General features: G+C 39.0%; 3 protein-coding genes across 8 annotated transcripts; 2 read left to right on the top strand and 1 right to left on the bottom strand.

The window, feature by feature from the left end:
- The first annotated feature begins 1,128 nt into the window (after positions 1-1,128).
- LOC140343752 (chemokine-like protein TAFA-1) lies at positions 1,129-7,844 on the top strand. The gene is made up of 5 exons (XM_072430620.1): positions 1,129-1,314; positions 3,679-3,824; positions 6,325-6,465; positions 6,870-6,994; positions 7,624-7,844. The coding sequence occupies exons 1-5, from the start codon at positions 1,223-1,225 to the stop codon at positions 7,639-7,641; spliced, it is 522 nt and encodes a 173-aa protein (XP_072286721.1). The 5' UTR covers positions 1,129-1,222; the 3' UTR covers positions 7,642-7,844.
- A 2,337-nt stretch (positions 7,845-10,181) lies between these two features.
- Positions 10,182-16,903, bottom strand: TIMM17B (translocase of inner mitochondrial membrane 17B). Of its 5 annotated transcripts, none has more exons than XM_072431141.1 (6): positions 16,788-16,903; positions 15,238-15,337; positions 15,071-15,134; positions 14,091-14,219; positions 12,189-12,299; positions 10,182-10,353 (listed from the first exon to the last, which is right to left on the bottom strand). In XM_072431141.1, exons 1-6 carry the CDS (start codon positions 16,811-16,813, stop codon positions 10,313-10,315), a joined length of 471 nt encoding a protein of 156 aa, XP_072287242.1. In that variant the 5' UTR covers positions 16,814-16,903; the 3' UTR covers positions 10,182-10,312. The 5 variants fall into 5 exon arrangements, with proteins under 5 accessions (XP_072287242.1, XP_072287245.1, XP_072287243.1 ...); XM_072431144.1 differs by lacking the exon at positions 16,788-16,903 and adding an exon at positions 16,519-16,781; XM_072431142.1 differs by lacking the exons at positions 15,238-15,337; positions 16,788-16,903 and adding an exon at positions 16,519-16,781.
- Positions 16,904-16,926: 23 nt separating this feature from the next.
- PQBP1 (polyglutamine binding protein 1) lies at positions 16,927-22,477 on the top strand. 2 transcript variants are annotated; one of them, XM_072431137.1, is made up of 7 exons: positions 16,927-17,062; positions 18,026-18,109; positions 18,202-18,313; positions 20,145-20,245; positions 21,347-21,463; positions 21,547-21,604; positions 22,228-22,477. In XM_072431137.1, exons 2-7 carry the CDS (start codon positions 18,043-18,045, stop codon positions 22,382-22,384), a joined length of 612 nt encoding a protein of 203 aa, XP_072287238.1. In that variant the 5' UTR covers positions 16,927-17,062; positions 18,026-18,042; the 3' UTR covers positions 22,385-22,477. The 2 variants fall into 2 exon arrangements, with proteins under 2 accessions (XP_072287238.1, XP_072287239.1); XM_072431138.1 differs by having other exon boundaries at positions 16,956-17,022.
- The last annotated feature ends 1,306 nt before the right edge of the window (positions 22,478-23,783 follow it).

The raw sequence follows: 23,783 nt of genomic DNA, 5'->3' as shown, positions 1-23,783 counted from the left end.
TTGTCAAGTTCTAATTCAGACAAAGGAAGGAAAAAGACAGTAAGAAACACAAAAAATTATTCTAAGTAATTGGTGTAGGGGAAAAGTGGCAGAGTGTGACAGTGCAACGTTTTGAGGATCATTGGAAAGTTTTAAAAGTTTAAACCTTATTGTAAACTCAATTTTTCTTTTCAGTTTTAAATATACAGTATTAGAAAAGAGTTAAAATCACTATCAAAATTTTATTTCCCTATGTGACCCCATAGAAGAGATTTTCCCTACTTCTCATCTCTCTGATGTTCATACAAGGGAGGAAGGAAGCTCTTGTCATTGAAACCAAAACTTTACATTTTTCCCCCTGTAATAAAATGATGCTTTTGTTTTCATCTGTACAGGTGGCGCAGTATAGGAGAATCTTCATCACTTTAAGCCTCCTGTTGGAGTGAGAAGAGAAATGACAGGAAACCTCCCCAGTTAGGACACAGTAATGTGACATTTGCACCAGCAGATTACATTTAGAAATAATAGGGGTCTGCAAGGCTCTTTATTTGGAAAATGTCATTGGGTACTGAAACAATGTAGAAGTCAAGCAACCTAAAAAAAATCAGGACTAATATTGTAATGCAGTACAAAAATTTCAATCACACCTAAGAATTAAAATGTACAAGTACAAAAGCGACAGGATTTTGATGTTACTATGGGGTCTATTGATAAAGCAGTGTATCTAACATTCACTGAAACATTACTCGGGGGAGAATCAGTTACTGCGAGTGAAACACAAGGTCCTGGAAGATTTTCCACCAGGGAATGTTTCAGTGAATGTCATTGTCACTGCTTTTTAAATATGCTGATTGAAGCCATAGCATTAACTCCTGAACAATTCAAGTGTCTCAAGTAATGGCAGATATATTTCAGCACTATCCCCTAGAAGTTAGAGGGAGCCACAAGACTGTACAGCAGACTGGGAGGAAAATGGTCTAGATGATAGGGAGGTCAGGGATGAGAAAAAGACAGGTGAGTGTGGTGGAAGGTGAATGTGATAAGTGGGAAATCAGGTGTGGGATAAGCAGAGGTGGAAATAAAATGAGGAGAGGAATATGTTTCTCCTCCTCCCCTCCCACCCGGGTGCTGGCATTTCTCGTACAGGGCACTAGAGACCCCCCACTGCTTCTTTCTGTCGCTCCCCATTCTCTGCCATCTCACATGGCACCCAGCCCTCCTCCTCCTCACTCACACTTTCCAGATGGATTACAGCCTCGTAGGCTCTGATAAGAAGATCTCTTTTCCTTGCTCTCATTTTGCACCGTATCCCATGGGCTGGAAGCTGCCAGGCTGGTAAGCGAGCATAAGCCGCACCTTATCCATGAAACTCTTGGTTTAGTAGACTTGTTATGATGGCCCCAGGTAGCGAAAAGGTTAAAGCACAAGTGGTAGAGATGACTATAATGCATTTTGCCCTGGGTTTAGCATAGGGGTTTGGAGATACTGCTAGCCAGGCAAAGTTACATTCAGTGAAAATGAAAGATTGGGCATCAGTGGGACAGAGGCAGATAAATAAGAAATCTCTGGCAGAGGAATAAGGCTAAAACAGAAAAAGAAGATGTGAATGAGCCAGTGCAGAAAGATTAATCACTTAGCTGTATGTCTGTGCTAGAGGAAGGGTTAACAAAGCCGGGGCACGGTATGAAAATCTGTGCTAGGAGTTAAATTTTTTAATGATGTAATTGTAAGATAAACATGTTTTCAGACTGCCGTAAAATGCTTCTCTCTCTCTGCAGAGCCTAGATGATTGCTGCCTATCTGTTATCTGTTGGGAAGTAGTCGCAATGTCATTTTTCACATAAACATCTATTGCATAATTGCCAAAGTTTTAGGGTAATTTCCAGGTGCACTTACTGGGTAGAATTGCCCTGGAGAACCACAACAACCTAGATCATTTTTCAAGCAAGCCATTTACATCTGACTTTTTAAATGCAATCCAACTTTTTTTTTGACGGTATATACATGCATGTAGTATGACAGTATACATTTTATACCTTGTACAATATAATCTTTGTCAGAGATTTTAAGATCCCACACAAAGCACACACACACAAATGTAAACTGTACAATCCCACTAGCAGCTGTAGAAAACACTATGAATAATAGGCCTGTGCTGCCCTACCCATAGCTCAGTTTATGTACAATTTACAATCTAAATGTAGTTATTTCAAGAAGTTTTATGATTTGATTATTAACCTGGAAAACACATTTACATTTTAAATTTGCAGCTGCATGGCAACTACATTTTAAAACGCTGATTTGTAAGAACTATTGTGAGTATACTGAGTTTGAATTTGTTTAGTAAAAAGCAAGGATTGCATTTCCCAAAGAGAATCCTTCAGAGCCTTTCTCTGGGAATCAGGGAAGGTTGAAAGCTATGAAGTTGGTTTACTAAATGATGGTGGGTGTGTCAGTAATCCACCGTAATTTATGATAATTTGCAGGAGGAAAATAAAAAAACAATAAATTATTAATATGGGGACGTAAAAAAATTTGAAATGTGACACAAAAAACAATTTAAACATAGGTTATTTGGAGAAATTTACAGGAAAAAGGAAGGTAGCAGGAAGGTGATGAACAGCAGCTTTCGCACAGTTGAGAAGAGGGAGATACAGAGGAACATGTCTTTACAGGGAGTTGATGTTGGACATAAATGTAAGGGAATGAAAGTGCAAACTTGGAAGAACTTTTTGTGACGATCCAGAAGCACACTACTCAGTCTCAGTTATTATTACAAATTACAACACACTTTTTCTCTCTTGCTTAATTTCTCTCCTTTCCTCCTCCCTTCTCCACCCACTTCACTTCTTTCTTTCATTTTCTTTCGCTTTCTTTGGTCTCCTTCCTCTTTTAGTCTTTTTCTTTCTCCTCCCCTCTCTCTCCCTGTCTTCTTCTCTCTTTTATTCAGTGTTCTTCTCCCCCTTTCTTATTATGTGTGTCTTCTCAATTCACATTTACCTCTTTTTTTCCCTCCTTTAGTCTCTCTCTCCCCTTCTCCCATCGTTCTCTTGTCTCTCACTTTTTTCCCTCTTTATTTAGTCTCTGGCTCTTACCTTCTGACCACCTCCATTCTCTCCCTTTTCTAAGTCTTGCTCTTTCCCTTTTTATACACCCAATACTGAGTCTCTCACTCTCTCACACTTATTTTCCATCCCTTGTCATTCAGTCTCTCTTTCTCCATCTCCCTTTTTTGCCCTCCTTTTTCAGTCTCGCTTTACCCCTCTTCATTCCCTGTCTTGCTTTCTCTCTCTTCTCATTCGCTCTCTCCCTTTTTTTTACATTCCTTCTTATTCAGTCCCCACCCTTACCCCTTCCACTTAGTCACAGTTCCTTTCCCACTCTCTCCTTCCCTTTTCTATTTAATCGGTTTGTCTTGCGCTAAGCTCGTAAATGATATAGCTAGTAAAGCTATAATATTTGTTATTTGTCAAAACATCCATTACTTTCAACTCTGAGTGCCAATGAGGTCTGAAAATAACCATCACATAGCTAAATATAACTACAGTAATGAAATAATTGTTCGTGCGTTATTGCTTAGTGAATTAAGGCTCTTCTTTCTCCCTTTCCTCCACCTGTTGCTCCCCAACATATACTGTTTTCCTTCCATTTTTAGCACTCTTCTCACATTTTTTATCTCACCTGATTCTCTGTTGATAGCCCCACTCTTTTCCTCTACATATCCTGCCTCTGGATGACAGTTATGGCCTCCTACCCTAAGCACAACGTTCAGATTCCGGACCTGTCTCCTCTGTGGCCTCCGCACTATCAATATTTCACAGATGGTAATCGTCTCCCCATCATCTGTAAGTTGTTACTAGCTATGCTTCTTTAACAGTTCTCTACCCCTACAATATATTTATCCAATCCCCTTCATGCCTCTGCACCTTCAGACCATCCTTCCAATGAACACTGTGTCCAAAAATATGTCTTCTAAAGCATGCCAAACACATTACATCCACGCTCACTTTTATATATCGCTCTTTCCATAGTCTTATCCCAAGAACCAACCTTCCTGTCCTAAACACTGGCAAAGGGAAAAAAGTATTATAATTTTTCTGCCAGAAATTTTCCCATTTCCTGGCATAACCTTCTTAGATATGAAGGATGGGTGTGCATGTGCCATCTGTTAGCTATAGAGGAACAGGCCTGCAGAAGAGATGGAGAGAGATGTGGGAGAGACAGATGGAGAGAGGATCTAGAGGGTGCAGGAGGGAAGGAAAAACAAGAGAGGTGGGAGAGAAGTGATCTAGACAGGGAGGAGAAATAAGTGAAAACTACAGGGGGATTCATTAGAAATGGCAGATACCTTATGTGAGAGTACAATTTTGTAACAATTAAATAAATAACTATTGCAAGGATATGTATGCCTTCTTTAAGGTGCAGATTAGGTTTAGAGGGAATTCCCCCTAGAGAAATTCTTTAAATTTGGCTCATAGTTCAGTGCAGCTTTCTAAGATGGAGCAGTGAGCCAATCAGTAGCAGAAAAAATACTAGAGAATACTGAAGAAAATCTCTGTAAAAAACACCTGCACGGTGACATGTTGCAAGGAAGCAACACTTGATTTTTTAGGGTTTTAAAAAAACAACAACTATGGACTGAAATAAGATAAAATAAAGTGATTTAAATAAGATTCAGGTCTCTACCTTTAATCAAAGAATAAGACATTCTCTCAAACATTCCCTTGTTGGAATTCTGCAGGTAATGTGTTTTAGTGGCAGTAATTGATTCCCATCACCAAAGAAAAATAATTTTCCATTTTTCATGTCAGTGCTCCTGATCCCCTGCAACCTCTTTGCAGCCACTCTGTCTACATGGACACCAATGAAAGCTGCATGGCATTTCCTGATGATGACAACCGTTAAGCATGCTTTCATACTGCATGTTGAAATGGACAGTTGTAGTCTCTATGGAAAGCCCATGTCCCTCAGACAAAAGTCCAAGGTCTGTTACAAACTAGTTGCAGCTAAAGTCAGAATTGCTAGAAATGGAAAAGAAATTTTGTAATTATTCCGATTAGCAGGCATGTTTTAATCTTAGCTTGTAAACCCTAGTTAGAAGGGCATCACATTCACCAGGTATTTAGCAAGTCTCAGCATGCATTTGTTAAGCATCTATTTATCACCTGAAAAGACCAATAAGCAGCTCCCTACACATCCTCCTCCAGGGTGCAACATTGATCATCTTCCTTGGGAGTCCAGGTGCATATCAAGGACATGCCCCTGTGGCAGATGCATCAAGCTGCTGTGGGCTTAAGGGATAACACTGCAGAGAACAAAAAAATATTACAATATAAGCACTGTACTTTCCAGCACTTAGTACCACCACCTCATGAAAGGGAGAAAAAGAACCAGTGACCACCTAAAAGATTGCCGGTAAAAAGTAAAATAACAGTCATGGAACTAACATTAGACAAAAAGCTTAGTCCTGCTTGGGAAATAAATCAGTAAATGTTTTCCTGCTGCTCAATGCCTCTCTGTTAACTGACCACCTAAATGGGAATTCCATATATTTTTTTGTCACTCTGAAGACATTGAGATTGGTGGGGTGAACTACTGAGCACTGTAGATTAATTTGCTGGGAGATTTTTTTTAAAGACTCAAATTCATTATATGGTTACTTTATGGTCTGTGACAGCTTCCCCAGAGTAAAACTAAAGAAGCTTTCCAGAAAGCTGCATCAGTTTATGGTCATAGGAGCATTTGACCTGCTTTAAGTGAGTTTTTTATTCCTATAGGCTTGCAGGAGAATGAAATACTCTCTTGAAGGTAACGGGTAAAAGCTCAGAAGATCAAAGATCATAAAAGTAATCAGAAGATCAAAATTTATTTTGACCTTATTTACTCACTAAACAGCTGATAATATAGAGCTACCCAGCAAAGCACATTAAAAAACTACAACCCAAAGCTCTTTTTTATTGTTTTAGTTTTCTGAACAGTAAGTATAAGTCAGAACTTCTGTCAAATGTTCATTGCTGTCTCTATCCTCATTGGGGATATTTTCCTTCGCTTTCTGTCTCAATGACACTGGCAGAAGTAATCAAAGGGTATGCGTGTCTCTGAGGCAGGACATTTTGCTACCTTTTTTATTTGACTGTCATAGGAAATTTTATTATGAATGTCAGCTTTTTCACAAAGGTTAGTTTTTTTGTAATGGTAATTTGTTGTTTCCCTGCAAGACCCGAGTGTCTGGCTTGGAAGCAGAATGAAAAAATCTAACTAATTGGCTGTGTGCCTGTTTATAAATGGAACATTACTGACATGAAAGCATGGTGTTTGACGGCACGGTTTTCAATTTCTTTTCAGCTGGAGGCACCTGTCGCGTGGTGTCTGCCCATCGCTGCTGCAACAGGAACCGCATTGAAGAGCGCTCCCAGACCGTGCAATGCTCCTGCCTGCCTGGGAAGGTGGCCGGGACAACCAGGGACAAACCATCTTGTGTGGATGGTAAATTGTGGACTGATGATTTATAATCTGTGTTTTCATTTAGGCTTAGTCTTCACGGACGTTTTCCCCAGCTTTTAGCCTGAGGCTTTAAAAGCCCGAGTTTGAAATCCCCATGCATTCCAAAGTGGTAATCTACACCAGGACGTTTCCTTCAGGCACGTTTTTGAGCATTATCTATAATGTTGCTTGCAACGTTTAAAAAAAAAAAATGCAGGGTTAAGGCTGGAAAACACCCAAAAACGCATGATTTCAGTGGGGCGTTTTACCGCATTGATAAGCACTTGAAATGTAAACGCAGCATCGTAAGGGTGGAAAAGCTGATTTATAAAAGGGGTCACTGCTCAGCCTTGTGATTTATAAGAAATTGGGTGCACCTTTGTGACATTTCCGGTGCTTTTTTACAGCTTCTATTGTAATGGGGAAATGGTGGTGCGATATGGAGCCCTGTTTGCAGGAAGAGGAATGTCAGACGCTGCCAGACAATTCTGGATGGATCTGTTTCCAGGGAGGCCGCATCAAGACCACTAAGGTTAGTGTGATTTGCCAAGAAATCGGCCTGCAACCCTCAGCTGCCATCTTTTATATTGTCAATATTCCCAGCTCACTCAGCATGCTGTACCATGCCATGCTTGATGTTCACTGGTTTATTTTAATTGATTGAAAAAACCCATAGCAGCTGGAAAATTCAGATTAAGTGGCTGTGAAGTTAAAATGCGCACATAAAATTAAAAAAAAATCATTACACAAATAAACACATTTATTATATATTACTGAATCAGGCTTTATATGAGGTCCTGAAATTCCCTGTTTAGCAGGACTTGGAAAGCAGCACCCTAAGTTAATCAAGTGGCCTTAGTTCCTTTGTTTGACATCAAGTTGCAATGCCTCCTAGATCATATTACATTCGTTAAAATGGCATGGAGTGTAATAGTGGGTATTTGCACACAAATACACCATGATCCAGCTCACTGTTCCATGCTGCTATGTAGTATAACCCCTAGATCCCTGTGTTCTATAGCTTAGCTATCGGAGTCTTCCATATCCAGCATATCCAGTTGCAAGTGATTTTAGAACTATAATTGAGCTATAAAAATGGTTGTGTAGCTGCCTAATTTGGATAAAAGACCGTTGTATATATGTTGTGTTTTATTATTACAGATTCACCCCCAATACTGAACTCTTTGGAGAAATTCCTGTGGATGATTGTATGCCTCCCCACACTATGTAGTGGTTCCAGGTCCCCATAGCACAGGTACCATGGTCGTGTGACCCCTGGGACAGAGGTGGAAGGGCATTCTGGAGTAATGGAGTTTGATGGCTTATGACATGTTCTCAGCGAATTTTTCTAATAAACAGACAAAATGAAGGCAAATATTAAATGTTAAGCGTGTCATTACTTGAAATATTTACTAGAAAAATATACTCAACTCAGGGCAGATGGGTAATTACTGATTTGCAACATGTTTTTTTTTTTTATTTTTTTGTTCATTCTTTCCCAACCAATGTCTGTGTCCATTATATTACTTAGAATGAGTGTAAAGTTAAAGTGAGGCAAAATGTTTTTCTTAAATTTAAAAGGATGCAAGAGTTAAACCATCGGTCAGTATATAAAAAAAACTGTTTGTCCTGGTAAGTCAAAAAAACATTTGAGAAAGCATTGAGAGTAAATAATCCAAATGCAACACATGACAACTGAAGTTCTCAATTTGGGGAAATTTCATCTAATTCTTGTTGTGCTGCTAGGAAAGAACTTGAAGAGAAATCTCCCTGTGGGTAATAGTTGGCAAAACTACTACTAATAATAGTTTTAACCCATTCCTGTTTTATCAGAAGCGAAAAAAATGTTTTAGCTATAAGTACAATTAAAAAGGACTGGGTAGAAGTGAAAAAAGAGTGCAGGGTTCTCGGTTACCAGTACTGTACACAGTGCCATAATGATATAAAATAATTTAATTTAACTCAGTTTTGTATTTATTAAAATTTATTTTAAAGTGTACCTTTAGCTGTTTTATATGAGCTCATGCAATTCCTAACACTTTGTGATGAAGGGTCTACTACATTACACAGTGCTGTAAATCTACTTACTCTGAAAGCATAGCAATCGGAAGGGAAGCACATGAAGGATTTCATTAGTAAGTTGCTGTTCCTTTAATGTAATTCAGTGACCAAGCTGTAGTGCTTATTTTCAGTGGTGTAAAGTTTGGTCACCAACTTTGCTTTCTTGACGAAATGACAAATCCTTTGGTTAGTAAATTGTTCATGGTCATGTTTTTTAACCAAAAGCGTACCTTAGCTCAGAAATTTCACTTTACATAAAAGGGTAGACAATGCGGCTCGGGGACGGATGCTGGGACGACGCAGGACCCGATGCAAGACAACTCCGAATTGATTGGACTGCTCTGGGGGGATGAAGGTAAGTGTTTTTTTTTTTTTTAGGCACTTTCAGTTTAGTTCCTCTTTCCTGTTTGCTAGTGTAATGATATTAACTGATCAACCTGGACACAATTTTTCAGACTTGTGTTGGAAGTTTGTGATCATCATATCATCTCTACTTCATTATTTAAAAGTACTTCAGAGCCTTCTTGCCCAGGTATTAATATTAATATTATTATTGTTATTAATATTAAACAGGATTTATATAGCACCAACATATTACGCAGCGCTGTAGATTAAATAAGGGGGTGCATATGACAGACAAATACAGACAGTGACACAGGAGGAGAGGGCCCTGCCCTGTAGAGCTTACAATCTAGGAGGTGGGGGTAAACCAAGACATCCGAATGTTACAAGCACAGAGAACATTACCAAATTGCATATATATGAATGAAGAACATTCTGAAAATATGATTTTATGAAATACAAGTCTACTGGGAAAATGTGTATTTTTACCACTTAAAAACATTTTTCTCACTATATGATAGAATAAATAAAAATAAAAAATCTCTGAAATCCACAACACACACAGGCCACCTCAGTGGGAGTGCACTTTAGAAGCTTGTTCTGTGTAATAAAGTTCCTTTCTCAGCATTGACAATCATATTTAAACTCTCATGGCAGGTTTGGATTGGAGTAGTGGCTGTGGGAAACACCTTATTGTTGACCAACAAAAAAAGAGGGGGTTGTGGTATGATGCTGTACATGAATATCTAGATAAGCAAATGGAGCAGTGAGCATGTAGACTGCTCTGTGTACAACTAAAAAACAAGTAGATCATTTGTCACTGTTCTACACAGTGTGATCCATGCTGAATGGCACCAGTCCATAAAAAGGAGCAGAGGTGTCATGTTTTCCCATCAAATTATAATCATGTGCCAGGACACTCCTCCCTGGCAGGTCTCACCTTTAAGTGCACAGTGGAACACAATAGAGCACTGCCTCTGCTCACTTCAGTCAGGCATGCACATTTCATTTTTAAAATGCTGCAACTTGCAGCAGAAGATTAGCAAGAAAATCAGGGCTTTTCAGGACTGTATGGACAGTCATACAAATCATTTGGTAGGTAATACAGCTCCTAGATACAGTGTGTAATTTATTTGCGCAGTGTTGGAATTCAGCTTTAATCAAATAAAAAAATGGATATATAAAAAAAGTATAATATATATTATGACCTGACCTCAGTCACGTTGTCGTTCTGAATAACATGCTTCTGTATGAGCAGCTATGTTGTGTTCCAGCTTCTAGCAGTACATACTACAGAGCACAGTTTTACTAAGAAGATTTATAAATAAATTTGTTTATTTCTAATAAAGAACAGAACATTTGGTGAGCACCCTCTCCATACTCCTCTTCCGCCAGCAGCAGAGATGAAGTGCTGTGGTACCAGCTTCAGCAGGCAATGTACATGCTGTCAGTGTGGTACATTGCCTGGCTCCTCTCCAAAAGGGTTGGCTGCAGAACAGAGAGTGACACATGAGGGGAGAAGCACCATATTTCACGTACATGATGTTTGTATAATGAGCAGCACATAGAACAATACCTATCTATAAGGAATACTACACAGGGCGCAGAATGCTGAAGCGTATGTCCACTTGTGTGGTGAAATGAGATTTGGAATCTCAATTGTGCTGTGCGTGTAATTTCTGGGTTTAATTTCACTATATGATTTCTTATTTACTAACGTATTGGAAGGTCTAGTCATGCTGCCCCTCACATTACATAATTACTAATAAATCTAAAGGATTGTCTGTTCAAATTGTAACTTGTAGCTAGCCTAAAAATGGGCCACTCATATCGTACAAACTGGCAAATCTATTTTTTTTTTTTTTTTTACAACTCATCACATAGTTTACAATCTGACTGTACAATTTCCTTTAAATCAACTACCATATAGTGAGAGGACCACCATGATTAGATACAGAGTAAATGGACATGAGGACCTACCTTTATATTAAATGGCTCTTGGAAAATCTAATAAGAAGATTGCAACTTTTACTTTGTTAGTAAATGTAAAGTTGACCATACCCCTCACTGTACAAAATCTCCCTTGCACTAAAAAAATTGCTTTAGATTAACTTGATACAAAGTTAGGGTATATACATATATCAGATGATTGTCACTGAGATTAGCATGATCATTCATCTGAAGTGCATTGGGGGTCCCCTGCCAAATTAATCCACCCACCCTGGCAGATTGATGAAGGACAGAGAGGGAATGACCACTATGCATTCCTATTGAGAGGAGTGCAGCAGGGTGCCGTGACATGCACCAGAGGAAGTGAATAGTGTGTACAGGCAATCAGGTCAAACGAACGACATTCACCACACTGCTCGTGCGTGCGTGTGCGTATACACACACACATACATATTTATGTAAATATATACATACACACACAAAAACAGTGAAGCACCTGTACAGAACGTCCATTCATCGTGCATGCTCGGAACATGCACGATCACTGAACGACCGTACACACGATAGATGGTGAATGATCAACGTCAAATCAGATCCACTGTGCTGGTCGTTAACTTACAACGACTATCCTCTGTCGTTCGTTTCCAGCGATAATTATTGGACGTGTGTACGCAGCTTTAGGGTTTTTGTGAATAATTACCATTGTCTTCCCCAGATAAGTCTGTATGCTCAGTACATGAGCTTGCACACTATTCAAGATACATTTTCAGCAAATAATTTGACTCTTTAGCTAGCCTAACTCTAACCCTTGGATGTAGCATCCTTGCCATCCTCAGAATAGCTATGGCTGCCTGAAATGGGATTTTCAGTTAGGGTACCTATATCACCAGGCTAAGTTCTCCCTTACAATCCTATCGAGAATGCTTTAGAGTAGTTAGAAAACACATATATTATCTGCCATCAAGTAAATTCTGTCCAGGATTGTATATCGAATTATTTAGCCCAGTGGCGAAAGCAAAAAGGCAAAATCCAAAGTTGATCTTAGCTAGGTGTAAAGTCTTAACCCCACCTGGCAGGACCCAGAACCTAGTAAAGGCATCATTTGTTCCCCATTTCCTCAATGTTCCCACAACAAAATACATATGGTGTTAGTTTTGTCAGCTTTTACAAACAAGACACAAATTAGAGACTGAGACTTAGGCAAATAAAGGCATCAATCTGCCTTTTTTTGCCTAAACTAAATGTATATCATTTTATTCACCAAACAGTTTTAGTACCGGCATCACTTAATAAAACAAACATATGTTTGGAGACTCATGTTAGTCTCTTCTGTGTACAGGATTTCTTCCTTCATGAACGGGTAGTATACTCACGGTTTTGAAACTGTGTTGCTGTGTAGCGAGTAAGAAGAATTCCAACACCTTCAATAAGAGCCAACAAAATGCCTCCCATTAGGGCTGAGCCCATCATTGCCAGAGGACCACCTATAGTAATATATATATTGATGAATTGTAAAAAATCTAGAAATGGCACAAATACCCACCTATTGTTTCAACCTGCTTTAGCCTGTTTTTAGGTAAACATTTCTCTTTATTTAATTAAGATTTACATGGAAAATGTAACCCTTTTATTATTATTCCTATCACTAAGCTCTTATTTAACGCTGTTCAGCTTCTTTAGGAGCTGCAAGATTTGTTCAAGATCAGGCACCTCACTGGTAAACAAATGTCAGACCTTCTGAATCTCTGTTCTTGTTAAACTACCTTGGGAGACTAGGTATAGCTAAATAAAGGGCAGCTAGAACTACTGTTTAAAAAAAGGCCTACAATGTGTTAGTCCCAACTCCAGCCCAAATTTTTTTTTTATTTAGTTTTGGATAAAGTGTCCAAGATTTAGAAAATTTATGTTATTTTAGCTGCTGTTCATACTTTCCTGTTCTGTAGACAGTCATGCACCTATTTCTTGGATAGATATCCCTGGTACAAGAAGTGAGGGAAAATTCTTCCTTACAGGGTCACAGACAGAAAACCAGATAAAACGACGAAACAATTAACTATATCTAGAAATTAATGCTCCATTATAACTTTAAATTGGCTTATATTTTGTCTATTCTGTATCCTCCCTTCATCGAAATGCTAATATTTTTTAAATAAAACTATTTTGTTTTCAATACATACGTTACATTGGACTCAATGAGAATATGCTGTGCTTCTCTATACAATACAGGCAGAACATAGCTGTGCGAGAGACTGTACATAGCTTACTGGAAATTGCCCTAGGTAATGCAATCATGTTCTGCAGAAACAGCTGTTAGGTCTTGCTTGCTAACTAAATACACGCTGAGAGTCCCTGCAGCTTTCTCCCTGGAACTGTGCCAGATGTCAGCGGGTGCTGCAAGAGGAAGACTGGTCTGTGTGTGGAGGCAAGTATAAAAAAAAAATCTGTAATTTTCTAAAATCTGACACTCCCGGAGGTTGCTGGATTTTTGATTGTCAACCTATACTGAGCTTCTATGTTTGAAAGGACTAAATGCCAATGAATAAATGGGACAGGTCAGGGACAGCAAGGCTGGGGATAAAAGAGACATATGTTGCTGGGTGTCCTCCAACCAGGAAATGAGGTGAGCTTTATCTGTTTTAGCTACAGCTTCTAGCAGACACTGCAAAAAGCTCACAGTATTCAGTGATTTCAGCGTGCTGTGCAAGACTGAAAGTTAAGCTTTACAATGAAATTATGAAACGCAATCACTAACCGTTTCAAGAATACTTAATTTCTCCTGTTGGCAGAACACTTTTTGTGGTGTAGATGCATCATTCTGCAGCAGCCACAATCCAGTAAACATACAAGCTAAATGTGTGGTTTACATTACCAGGCTAACCACCAATTGTTTGCGATTTGGAGTTCAGCTTCAATACGACACCCAGGAGCTACTGGAAAGCATCTGCGTGAACTTACAGACATTATTCATGTGTCTGCAAAGACAAAATGCTTTTAAAGGCTAGGTCAGAAAACCAGATTGCCATCATACACTTTGTGATGAGACTGTACTTTATCATCTCTAAAACCATTTTTGAATTGGAATGTTTCTGGAAATATAAAGACTATGGAAACAGTCCATAATATTCTGTATTTAAAAGGTTTGCTGAACTCTACTTTTTTTACTATTACATAAGTTAAAAAAATACGTTTCAAACTTTAATTGTTTTGGAAATCACAGAAACACACCAGTATTCTGCCCGTACAAGTTTCAGAAATCCTGGGTTTGTATTCCTTACTTCGAGAGGCCAGTATGGCTCCTGTAAGTGCTCCGCTGGAGATGGAGTTCCATGGGTCCTCCTTCCCTCGTATTCTCAATAAGCTGCAATCGATGGTGGAAAACAGGCCACCCCATACTGCAAAGCTGCCTGTTAGAGGACAGAGAAAACAAGTTAGAAGAGAAAAAACGTGTAAAATAAATTATTGCAGGGAGTTTTTGCAATTTTGCTGCACATAAATATTCTAGCATTTCTGATTCTTTTTATTCCTGAGGAATCTTTGAAATATTTAAGGTCACAGGGGACCCCTGTTAAAACCAATCTTTGAAGATCAGTGGGGAAAAAGCATTTTACATTGGTGGCCAGTGGACACCTAAAAATGTCATTAGAGTCTTGTAGCTGGTTGTACAAAGTTGTGTTAGTTCAGGGGCTATTCAGGCATCATCAAATGGGAGGTGAATTGGCTACAGTTTGAAGAATCCAGGTTGAGAATGGCGGATTGCTCTTTCTTTTTCTCCTTCTCCCTCCATCTCACTCTTTCCCTCTCCCTCCCTAAAAAATATACCCCTAACTGTTTGTGTCACCTTCTGCGTGGTTGATATACTATTGAAGATAACCGATCCAGACACCTGCTACCTAAATACAGAATCCAAAGCACTCCTGTAGACCACAGATTTCTAGACCTACCCTTTTTTACTAGATGCCTAAGAACGTGTTTGGACAAAATCCCTAAATCCAATAAGTATAAAAATAATAATAATAATAAAAGTATTGAAGCCAAAGGATGCTAATAGCAACGTTCTTGTGATGATACATTAAAATGCAAATTCTGGCAAGCCAAAAAGGTTTGAAGATTACTACTGTTTTAAATCTCCAATACTACCTTGACAGTGTGGTACAGACACAAGGTGACATGGTGTGGACCTGCAAATTGCCTATTATAAAAAGGGATCTATTCACAGCTCTTTCTTTACAGCCTATAAGCTAGGGTATAATCTCACCTCCGATCTGAGGAGCACGAATCTTCACAGCGTTAACACTTCCCCGGAACCGATGACAGATTCCCTGACAAGGAAAGAACATGCTGATTTTGTGGGCTCTTCATGGTATTTCACCCATTCATTGTATTATAAACACATTTCATTTAGGCAATCATAAATTTACATACCACAGGGGCATTCCTAAAACCTTTAATTGCCTGGAAAACTCCTCCACCAATGATGCCCATAGTGAAAGCCCCGCCACAATCATCCACAATCCTCCAAGGGCTGCAGAAGGGGAGGGAAATAATGACAGAGAAAAATAGGAATAACATATTGTTTTATTATATAGAGGAGATTTCCAGAATAGGAAGATATTTTCCATTAGGGTTTGATAAGGTCAAGTCAGGCAGACAAGGAGGAGCTGGGCCACCTGCAAGACATCCCGCATGAATAGGAAAATGTCATCAGTTTGCTGCGTGCAAGAAGAATTTTCTCAGTTGCCTCAAGTGATCAGGAACCGGACCCTAGCAAACCCTAGGGATAAGCACTTACCTGACCCAAGCTAACTATGGGGCTACCTAGAATACAGTTGTGTTTGCCTCTAAACCTTTTATGGTTGTTCAAGCCCTTGCCCCAATACCAGCTATCCTATGTGAACAAGCAAATGTCATGAATCTTCCGCAGTGAGGAGGAAGAGTTTTGCCTGTTTCCTCCAGTGATCACTCAGACTGTACATTTACAATTGGTAAAGCAGACAAGTCTTTGTAATAGGGCTGTACTGTTATTGTCTCTATTTATAAAACAGAAAAACTGACATTCCCTGGTGGGAATCAAATACTGCCTTTGAAACACATGGACCTAAAAGATTCTCATGATAGAATATTTGGGAAAATGCCAGATTCCCTGTGTGATGTAATAAAATAGCAGTTATTTGTGGTTGGCCTTTAATTACCAGTCTTACTACACCATTGATCAGTGCACTACATAAAAATAAGGCTGGGATTTTTGTTTTTTAAACAACAGCAGCCCCGATGTAAGCAATTGTTTAGAGAGAGCGAAGTCTAAGAAGCCCAAAACATTCACCAGGATACAACAGATGTAAAGCCACAAGATAAGGAATACCTATAAAATTATATATAGTAATATATTTTATATATAATATATTTATAAATTGTATAACATTCTTTCCCTGTTCTGTCCTGTCCTATCCAACTTAAGGGCAGATTGGGACTGCAAAGCAACAGTCTACAGTGCTGATATTCCAAACCACGGGGTTGCAGCCTGAAGCATACACCTACTATGGCTCTTGCTGACCTATTTTTAAAGGGGAAGGTTGCTGTGTCATTACCCTTAGAGGAAAAAATCTTGACGTCAATGGCTGCATGCTTGCCATTCTTAGTTGACTCTCTTTAGAGCAAAGCACACATAAGGGTGGCAGCTGCTATTTTTCCATCCAGGTTACCTACTTTTATCTTTTTGGAAACCCCAGTGCCGCCTTGTAATTGGACAGAATGCCAACCTCTCCCAGCGTGCCTTGCTCCATGCAACCAACTTCGTTGGTCCCACATCTTTTTTTAGAGCCAGTTCCCACAATCCTCTTAGATAGTCAATCTCCCAGCATACAATGCGACATGTTGACATTCTGCCTTCCACCGCAGTGCTTAGCTGGGAAGCCTAGTCAATTTCCCAACACCCCGGCTAGTACAAAAAAGAACTCTCATCATGCCCAGGTTACCATGGTTCCCGCACATATTCCTCCATTTTTTCAGGGTTAGGGTAGAACTGCAGACATTGACCTTTAAGAAGGGTCACATGACGTGACGGCCATTCTCGTTGGCAAGCAAGTATCCAATCACAGAACAGGAGGGGTTTTGGAAACGAGGCGTGAAACGCAGCGTTGTGTTGGTTAGTGATGTCATCAAGTGGCGACCCTTGTCTACGGGGCCTGGAGACCGACGTGCTGTTTTTCGGTAAGCGGTCTGTAGTTTATCAGCTCGCAACACAGATAAGGTAAGTGCACGGTGTCACATACATATCTCCATCATTAGGGAGCGGTAATGAGGCTTCTCTGCTCATGGTTGCTAACTTAAAGGAAAAAAAAATGAAAGCTGAGTAATTTTATACTGCATTTAGGAGTTATTAAAAGTGGCTTACGTATTCCTTCCTTCCATGTACTTATGTCAGCTTTCAGTGGGTCAGTACCATTCCCTGCCCTATGCTGGCATAAGGAGAGCCAGGAAATTAGGATAGTGATAAATATAATAAAATATGTCATGTTATTTTGTATGAGTGTATTTGTATTGTATAAAGTGGAAGCTGCTGGATTATTTGTTTTTCCTTGTTGGAAATTTCCAGTGAAGACAGGATGTGAGGAGAAAATCAGTTTAAATTTTGTTTAGTATTGTTATTGTTGTCTCTACCTCCTTGTTCCATTGACAATCACTTGCCCCAATTGTACAAAAGGTTTGTGCCCCCTCAAAAAAAATCTAAAACCCCTAAACTCATCCCAGTCTCCAGCATGTCCTGGTGGCACTTTGACCCTAAAATGTCATGCAAACGTCTATTGTCTGTTGGATGAGGTACGTTCTAATTGGATTTCTAGCCCCTTGCTTTGGTTGGAAGGCACAATGATGTCCCCAGGAAGTACTTTTTAGTCAACTCCTTTTATGTAAAATAAACATCTTTTTTTTTTCTTTCACACCATTTAAAAAAAAAAAAGGTGAAGCTCTGGCCGATAAAGACTGAATGGGTGTGCAGAGCCTCCAGGGATAGCCACGTCACATATCCCGGGAGGCTTCTGGCTGCATTCATTTGTACACGCCTAATCTGCATAGGCAGTGCGATCACACACACCACCACTTACAGTGGTTTTCGTCACCCAATCTCACACCTGCGCAGTGCAAGATTGGATGACATAGTCAGTAAAAAAACAACCCTGGTCTCAGTGTCTTTGAATTATTATTCTTTCTCTAGCTGGGTAGTGGTTCGAGATGCCCCTTCCATTGGCTCTTCAGGCTAGATTAGCCAAGAGAGGAATTCTGAAGCATGTGGAAGCAGGTAACCACACATCTTCATGTATCATTTTTAATGTCCAGACCTGACACGGTATAAATTTTCTCTGAATTGTTCTCTGTGCCATATTCCCTTAGAACCAGCAGAAGAGGTAATTGCAGAGGATTACGATGATGATAATGTAGATTATGAGGCAACCCGAATAGAAAATCTTCCTCCAAACTGGTACAAAGTCTTTGATCCAGTCTGGTGAGTCCCAGATGCTGCTTGTTCTAGCTGTCTTGTGTAATAGTTGGGTAAAGGAATTTCTTGTAATAGACCAAATGCTGTTTTTACCAGATGCATACTTATTTTAGTTTATTTATATAGTAGAAGCAGCCATTGAGGATGATAATCCTGGGATTGCACCTCCAGAAACAGGTCAGAAGTTGCAGTTCCTTTAAAGCATTCCTAAACTCAAAATTTTCACTTTACACAAAAAGGGAAAACCCCTTAATGTAAAGTAAAAAACCCTTTTTTGCACCGCCCCCTAATTCTCGATCACCTAGGCGATCGAATATGAATGGGCGCGCAAAAGGTGCTCCTAATGCTCCTTCGGGCATGTGTGGAAAGAGCCTTTGATCCTTTGAAAATTGCTGATCTCACGCATGCGATCTTATGCCCGGGTCAGAGCGCCGGCCCAAGGATAGATACTGGGACGACACAGGACGTGATGAAAGAGACCTCCGGATGGATCAAATTGCCCTGTGGGATTGAATGAAAGTGTATTTTTTGTGTTTTGGGGGATTTTGAGTTTAGTTCCTCTTTAAGGTATTTTTAAACCCTCCAGATGAAAAATTATATTGCATCAGACATTAGCATCTGCTGCCCGTTTGCATTTTATTTAGGCTGGTTACATCTTTCTAAGTGGACAGTGAAAATTTACTTTTTGGATTTTCTATATTTGGTGTTCTATGCTGTCTTGTAGGGTCCCATGGAGCCCCACTATAGCAAACTCTACATGTGTTCTCCCATGTTAGACTACAACCTAATGGGACATGCATGCACTTGTTTACATGGCACTATGGATAATGGGACCTGTAAAGCCTTGACAGGATAGGACATGTAATTATTGTGTACAATGCACTCTCTTGATCAGGTTAGGGAAGTGGAGTGTTTTTGAGGGAGCAGTTTTCAGAACTACATAAAATAATCTATTGGGCACACGTTTTGTATAGAAATGTTTCACTGACAGAGCTAAATAGAGCTGAAGTTTAACTTTTCAGTTCACATAGGTAACAAAACAACTTCTTCCTATGTGTTTTTAGTACTGCTGTATAGGTAATAAGTAAAACCTGAAAATGTTCTAAAAGTTTCTCTGACATCCTCAGTGAATAAACTAGACTGCAATTGATCATGAACAAGCTGTTGTTAATTTTGTTTGTTCTGTCTGTCATATATTGAGGCAGCTGCACTAAATAAAATGCCCAAGGAGACAAACTGTGCGCTCTTGAATTGCAATGGTCCCATACGTGCACAGAAAAATATATTTACTTTAAGGGCAGCACCAAAAGCTTGAGATGTTGTGTTAATAAAACATTTTATAACATTGCAGGTTTGCTTGAGGGCTGGCATCTTCTTAAACTCAATATTACTGGCTTGATTAAAAAAAACATACAAAAAGAAAACCAAAAGGATCTTTATTGAAAGATTTTGATATTTGAACAGATCTACTGCTGGATAACAATAGTCTTTGGACCCTCATCCATGATGATGACTATTAAAATTTACACTTTGGCTCTAAACGTTTGTTTAGGTGTATTAGTGTATGTACATTGATTTTATACAGTTGATGTTTAATGTATTTTGACATGTTAGCCAACTAATTGAATACAGAATACAATGATTGTTTTATATATTTTGGTGCTAATAAAGTCCTTTTGTTTTGTTTTTTTTTATATACTGTAGTTCATTTTGGGATGTTGCACTATGCTAGTCAGTGGAATACCTATATAATTTGGTAATATTGATTAGAAATAAACATAATTTGTGTATTCAGATTGATGATTTTCTCCCCTCCCTCTGAATTTGCTTCAATTAGTGGCCTTCCTTACTACTGGAATGTGGAGACCGATTTGGTGTCATGGCTGTCACCACATGATCCCAGTGCTATTATCATCAAGAGCACATCTAAACAGAAAGGTAATGCTGTCTGTTTGTCACTCTTTATAACTGAGACCTCTGATGTATATAAATGGGTGTTCAGAGTGCAGACTCTCTGACGGATTCCAAGTTTCTCTTTCTTCTATTTACTCTCCTTTTTTCATTTTCTATACTTTTTTTCAATTGTTCTCATCCACTTCTCTGGCTAGAGTTGATTTGCACATACAATTTGTAAACATGTTTTTTTATTGTTCAGTGTTCTCCCCAGAAATTTTTTTCAACTGGGTGGGGGGAAACTGTAGCCGGGTGGTAAAAAAGTAGGCGGGCTAGACATGGCAAATTTAGAGCTCCTAGTTATTTATGCCATAGTTATCCAGTAACCCCTGCTATTGTGTCAGTGTTCTATCTATCCCCTATACTTTGTTTCAACTTTCTAATGCATGGCCAGTTTTTCCAATTTGTTTGTATTATGCCCCAACAGTCCAGTGCTGTGTATTTTAATCCAACTCCCTAGAGTTCCATGTTTTAATAGTCTAATCCCTTGTAGGAGTGTAATGTTGTGTTCAATGTGGCTTAACAAATTAGATTTAGTTCACATTAGCAGTAAAAAATGCCCCTCCTGAGTGACTACTTGGCACAGTCACACACTATTATTATACATTTATTTACCTCTGACATAAACCACCACGCTGTATAAAGATTAGCTGTGTCAAATGTCTAGCGAGTTTGGTTTAAATGTCTATGCGTTTCCGAGTGATCACCAGATTTAGCTCTGACATATAGCACAGCGCTGTACAAAGATCAGCGGTGCACTCACATGAATCTGAGTCATATGTCTAGCAAGTTTGGTTTAAGTGTCTCTATGCCTTTCCGAGTGATGGTGGAGCACACATACAAATATCCAATTTTATATATATACATTTGCACTATATTATAGTATCCTTCTATGCTTCATACCCAAATATGTTTTCTGTACTTTGTGCTGTTTACATGCAAACATTTTTTTTCAGTAATTCCAGCTTGAGCATTCCTGTGCAGAGTTTGCACAGTTTGCTGTGTTAAATGTATAAAATGTTTCTTTCTGTCAGTGTTTATCTTTTCTAGATCAAAAAGTTTATCTGCTTTTCTACTTTTATTCAGAATCTGAGGAAAGGTCTGAGAGGTCTGAAAGAGTGGAGCGAATTGAGAGAGAAGATATAAAAGAAAGAAGACATAACCGGAGGGAAGAAGTAGCTCCCTATTCTAAATCTAGAAAAGGTGATACAGTTGAAGAATATTTCTTAGTTCACAAATATATACAGCTTCTTGGAGATTAACTGGTAAATATATATATTTTTTAGGAAGGAAGGAGGAGGATATTGATCCCATGGACCCCAGTGCTTACTCTGATGCTCCCAGGTAATTATATACATATCTTCATCATTACATGATGACTTTTGCCCATTTAAAACCATAAAATAAAATTAAAGAAAGAGGATCACTTTACCCTCCTTCCCCAATAGCATTTACTTGCCTTCATTTTGCCCCCTCCCCACAACTTTTTTTTGCTGCAGTTAATGACAGAAAACCTTGTGTAAGCTTAATGTCACCGGACTGGTAACTTTCCCAGGGCTGTTGTTATACCTGTGCTATCACATTGCATTTGCTCCTCCATACTCAGAAAAACTGGGCAAATTATCCAAGTCCTGGTGCTAAATGTGGGTGGCAAGGCGGACAAGGTTAGAGGTGGCAGAGGTGGGCTAAGCTTTGTGAGATCATTTAGGTAGGCGTAGAACAGGATTTAATGCAGATATAGATACTGGTGCTCTAGGTGATACCTGAGAAATGGTGCTAGCCTACTGAAACACAGATTGGGGAATTGTCAAGGGGAGTGCTCTGATCTCAGAGATGTAATAAATACCAGCAAATGTAAAATGCCAAATTTCATCAGAGCCCCTTTAAAGCCCTTTGTATGTGAAGTGTGACATTCTGTCATCCATACATTACATTGTGAGTTTGCATACCTCGTCTTTGCCCTCCAGGGGTACCTGGTCCACAGGACTTCCAAAAAGAAACGAGGCCAAAACTGGAGCAGACACAACAGCTGCAGGACCCTTGTTCCAACAACGGCCGTACCCAAGTCCAGGAGCTGTGCTTAGAGCCAACGCAGAGGCATCTCGCGCTAAACCAGTGGAATAAGAACATATGGTGTTCTGTGTTTTCTTTCCTTGTACAGTTCTCTTTGCTTGGATGTTTCCTATTTGTGTGAAATAAAATGTCTTTTTGTTAAAATTGAGTACGTGGAATATATATTACTGTTGAAGTGAAAGGAAGTGTGTACCATAGCAGCCAGAACCTTTCCTGTATGATTGAGAGTTTTGGCAGCTTTTGGGGACTTACTTTAGCACTCTGAAAATTCTTTATCCGCAGAGGTCAGTAGAGCCTTCAGTGGGATGTGATTGAAAACATATAGACTGCGTATTCACATAATTTTGCAGCTGTTGTTCCTGGGGCACATGAAATATTATTAGATGCAAGACCAGAGTGTGTGATTAGCGCTCCTGCCTTGATTGATGGATTTTTATTCCTAACAGTTTCTGCATGGAGCTCTGGTTTAATTTTACAAACCAAAAAGACTACAGTAATTGCCATCTGATCAAATTGTTTCTAGAATGTGTGTGCTGATGTGATTGTGCTATATGACAATAAATTGTATGCTACAACAATAAAGCATATGTCATTGGACCCCATGGAAAGCTATATCACATGTTCATGTTTAATACTTACAGGGAAGTCTTTATTACTGCCAGTGAGACAGGGTTTGCCAATTTCTTTGTATAGGTTCAAAATATTTACTCCTATATGTAATTCTGGTGGACTAAATGGGGGGAATTAAAGGAGATAGAATGGGTTATACTTTAATCCAGTCATAAAGTTGTATGTAAATGTTAACATGTTATTGTCATTTCAAAGGTTGTTTTCAATATATTAAATCTGCGGCATGAGGTTATAAGAATATTTGGTGATCCTGCCATCAATGACCTTGTTCAGGTACTTCCTGCTGTCTCCCAATTGTGCTCTTCAATTGTCACAATGTTGCATGCTGCCCTGATAGAAAGTAGCTGTGGCTCTGCTATTGTCAAAATCAGAAGATGGTCAGCAATAGGTGCTTGTAGACAGGAACTGATTAAAAGATATGTATTGCTATGCAACAAAAATAAAGTTGTATTTTAAAAAAATGTTTATGAAATGCAGTACTTTAGCACTAATTACTCAGATTGGTATTCAGTTACTGTTTGAATCTACACATAATGATCTGTTGTAGTACATATATGTTAAAGTCAAAGAAAAGGACAAGCCATGTACATTGACCTATGATTGTATTCTAAGTGTCTAGTACCTGCCAGTACTTCTAGAAGTCACATACAGAAATCATTTTTATGACTTTGACTTTCCCTGTCCTATGTTGCTATCAGACATGACAGATGGGTTCTGATTATATGATATGAACAGTATGGAAACTTCCAACTACTGTTTAGCTTAATTTAGTTAAAATTACAGAGTAGTGCCCACAGTAACGATGGCGGTCGCCGCAGAT

The sequence above is a fragment of the Pyxicephalus adspersus genome, chromosome Z (assembly GCF_032062135.1).
Source record: "Pyxicephalus adspersus chromosome Z, UCB_Pads_2.0, whole genome shotgun sequence".
Taxonomy (NCBI): Eukaryota; Metazoa; Chordata; class Amphibia; order Anura; family Pyxicephalidae; genus Pyxicephalus; species Pyxicephalus adspersus.
Note: the sequence above shows the minus strand (reverse complement) of the source record. Positions and strands in the feature narration are given on the sequence as shown.

Coding starts and splice junctions, on each gene's coding strand:
- LOC140343752 (XM_072430620.1), top strand. CDS start 1,223: ATGGATTACAGCCTCGTAGGCTCTGATAAGAAGATCTCTTTTCCTTGC. Junction 1,315..3,678: donor GGCTGGAAGCTGCCAGGCTG/GTAAGCGAGCAT, acceptor CTCTGTTGATAG/CCCCACTCTTTTCCTCTACA. Junction 3,825..6,324: donor TAATCGTCTCCCCATCATCT/GTAAGTTGTTAC, acceptor ATTTCTTTTCAG/CTGGAGGCACCTGTCGCGTG.
- TIMM17B (XM_072431140.1), bottom strand. CDS start 15,384: ATGTTATTCCTATTTTTCTCTGTCATTATTTCCCTCCCCTTCTGCAGC. Junction 15,135..15,237: donor GTTTTAGGAATGCCCCTGTG/GTATGTAAATTT, acceptor TTTCCTTGTCAG/GGAATCTGTCATCGGTTCCG. Junction 14,220..15,070: donor TCGTGCTCCTCAGATCGGAG/GTGAGATTATAC, acceptor GTCCTCTAACAG/GCAGCTTTGCAGTATGGGGT.
- PQBP1 (XM_072431137.1), top strand. CDS start 18,043: ATGCCCCTTCCATTGGCTCTTCAGGCTAGATTAGCCAAGAGAGGAATT. Junction 18,110..18,201: donor TCTGAAGCATGTGGAAGCAG/GTAACCACACAT, acceptor ATATTCCCTTAG/AACCAGCAGAAGAGGTAATT. Junction 21,605..22,227: donor GCTTACTCTGATGCTCCCAG/GTAATTATATAC, acceptor TTTGCCCTCCAG/GGGTACCTGGTCCACAGGAC.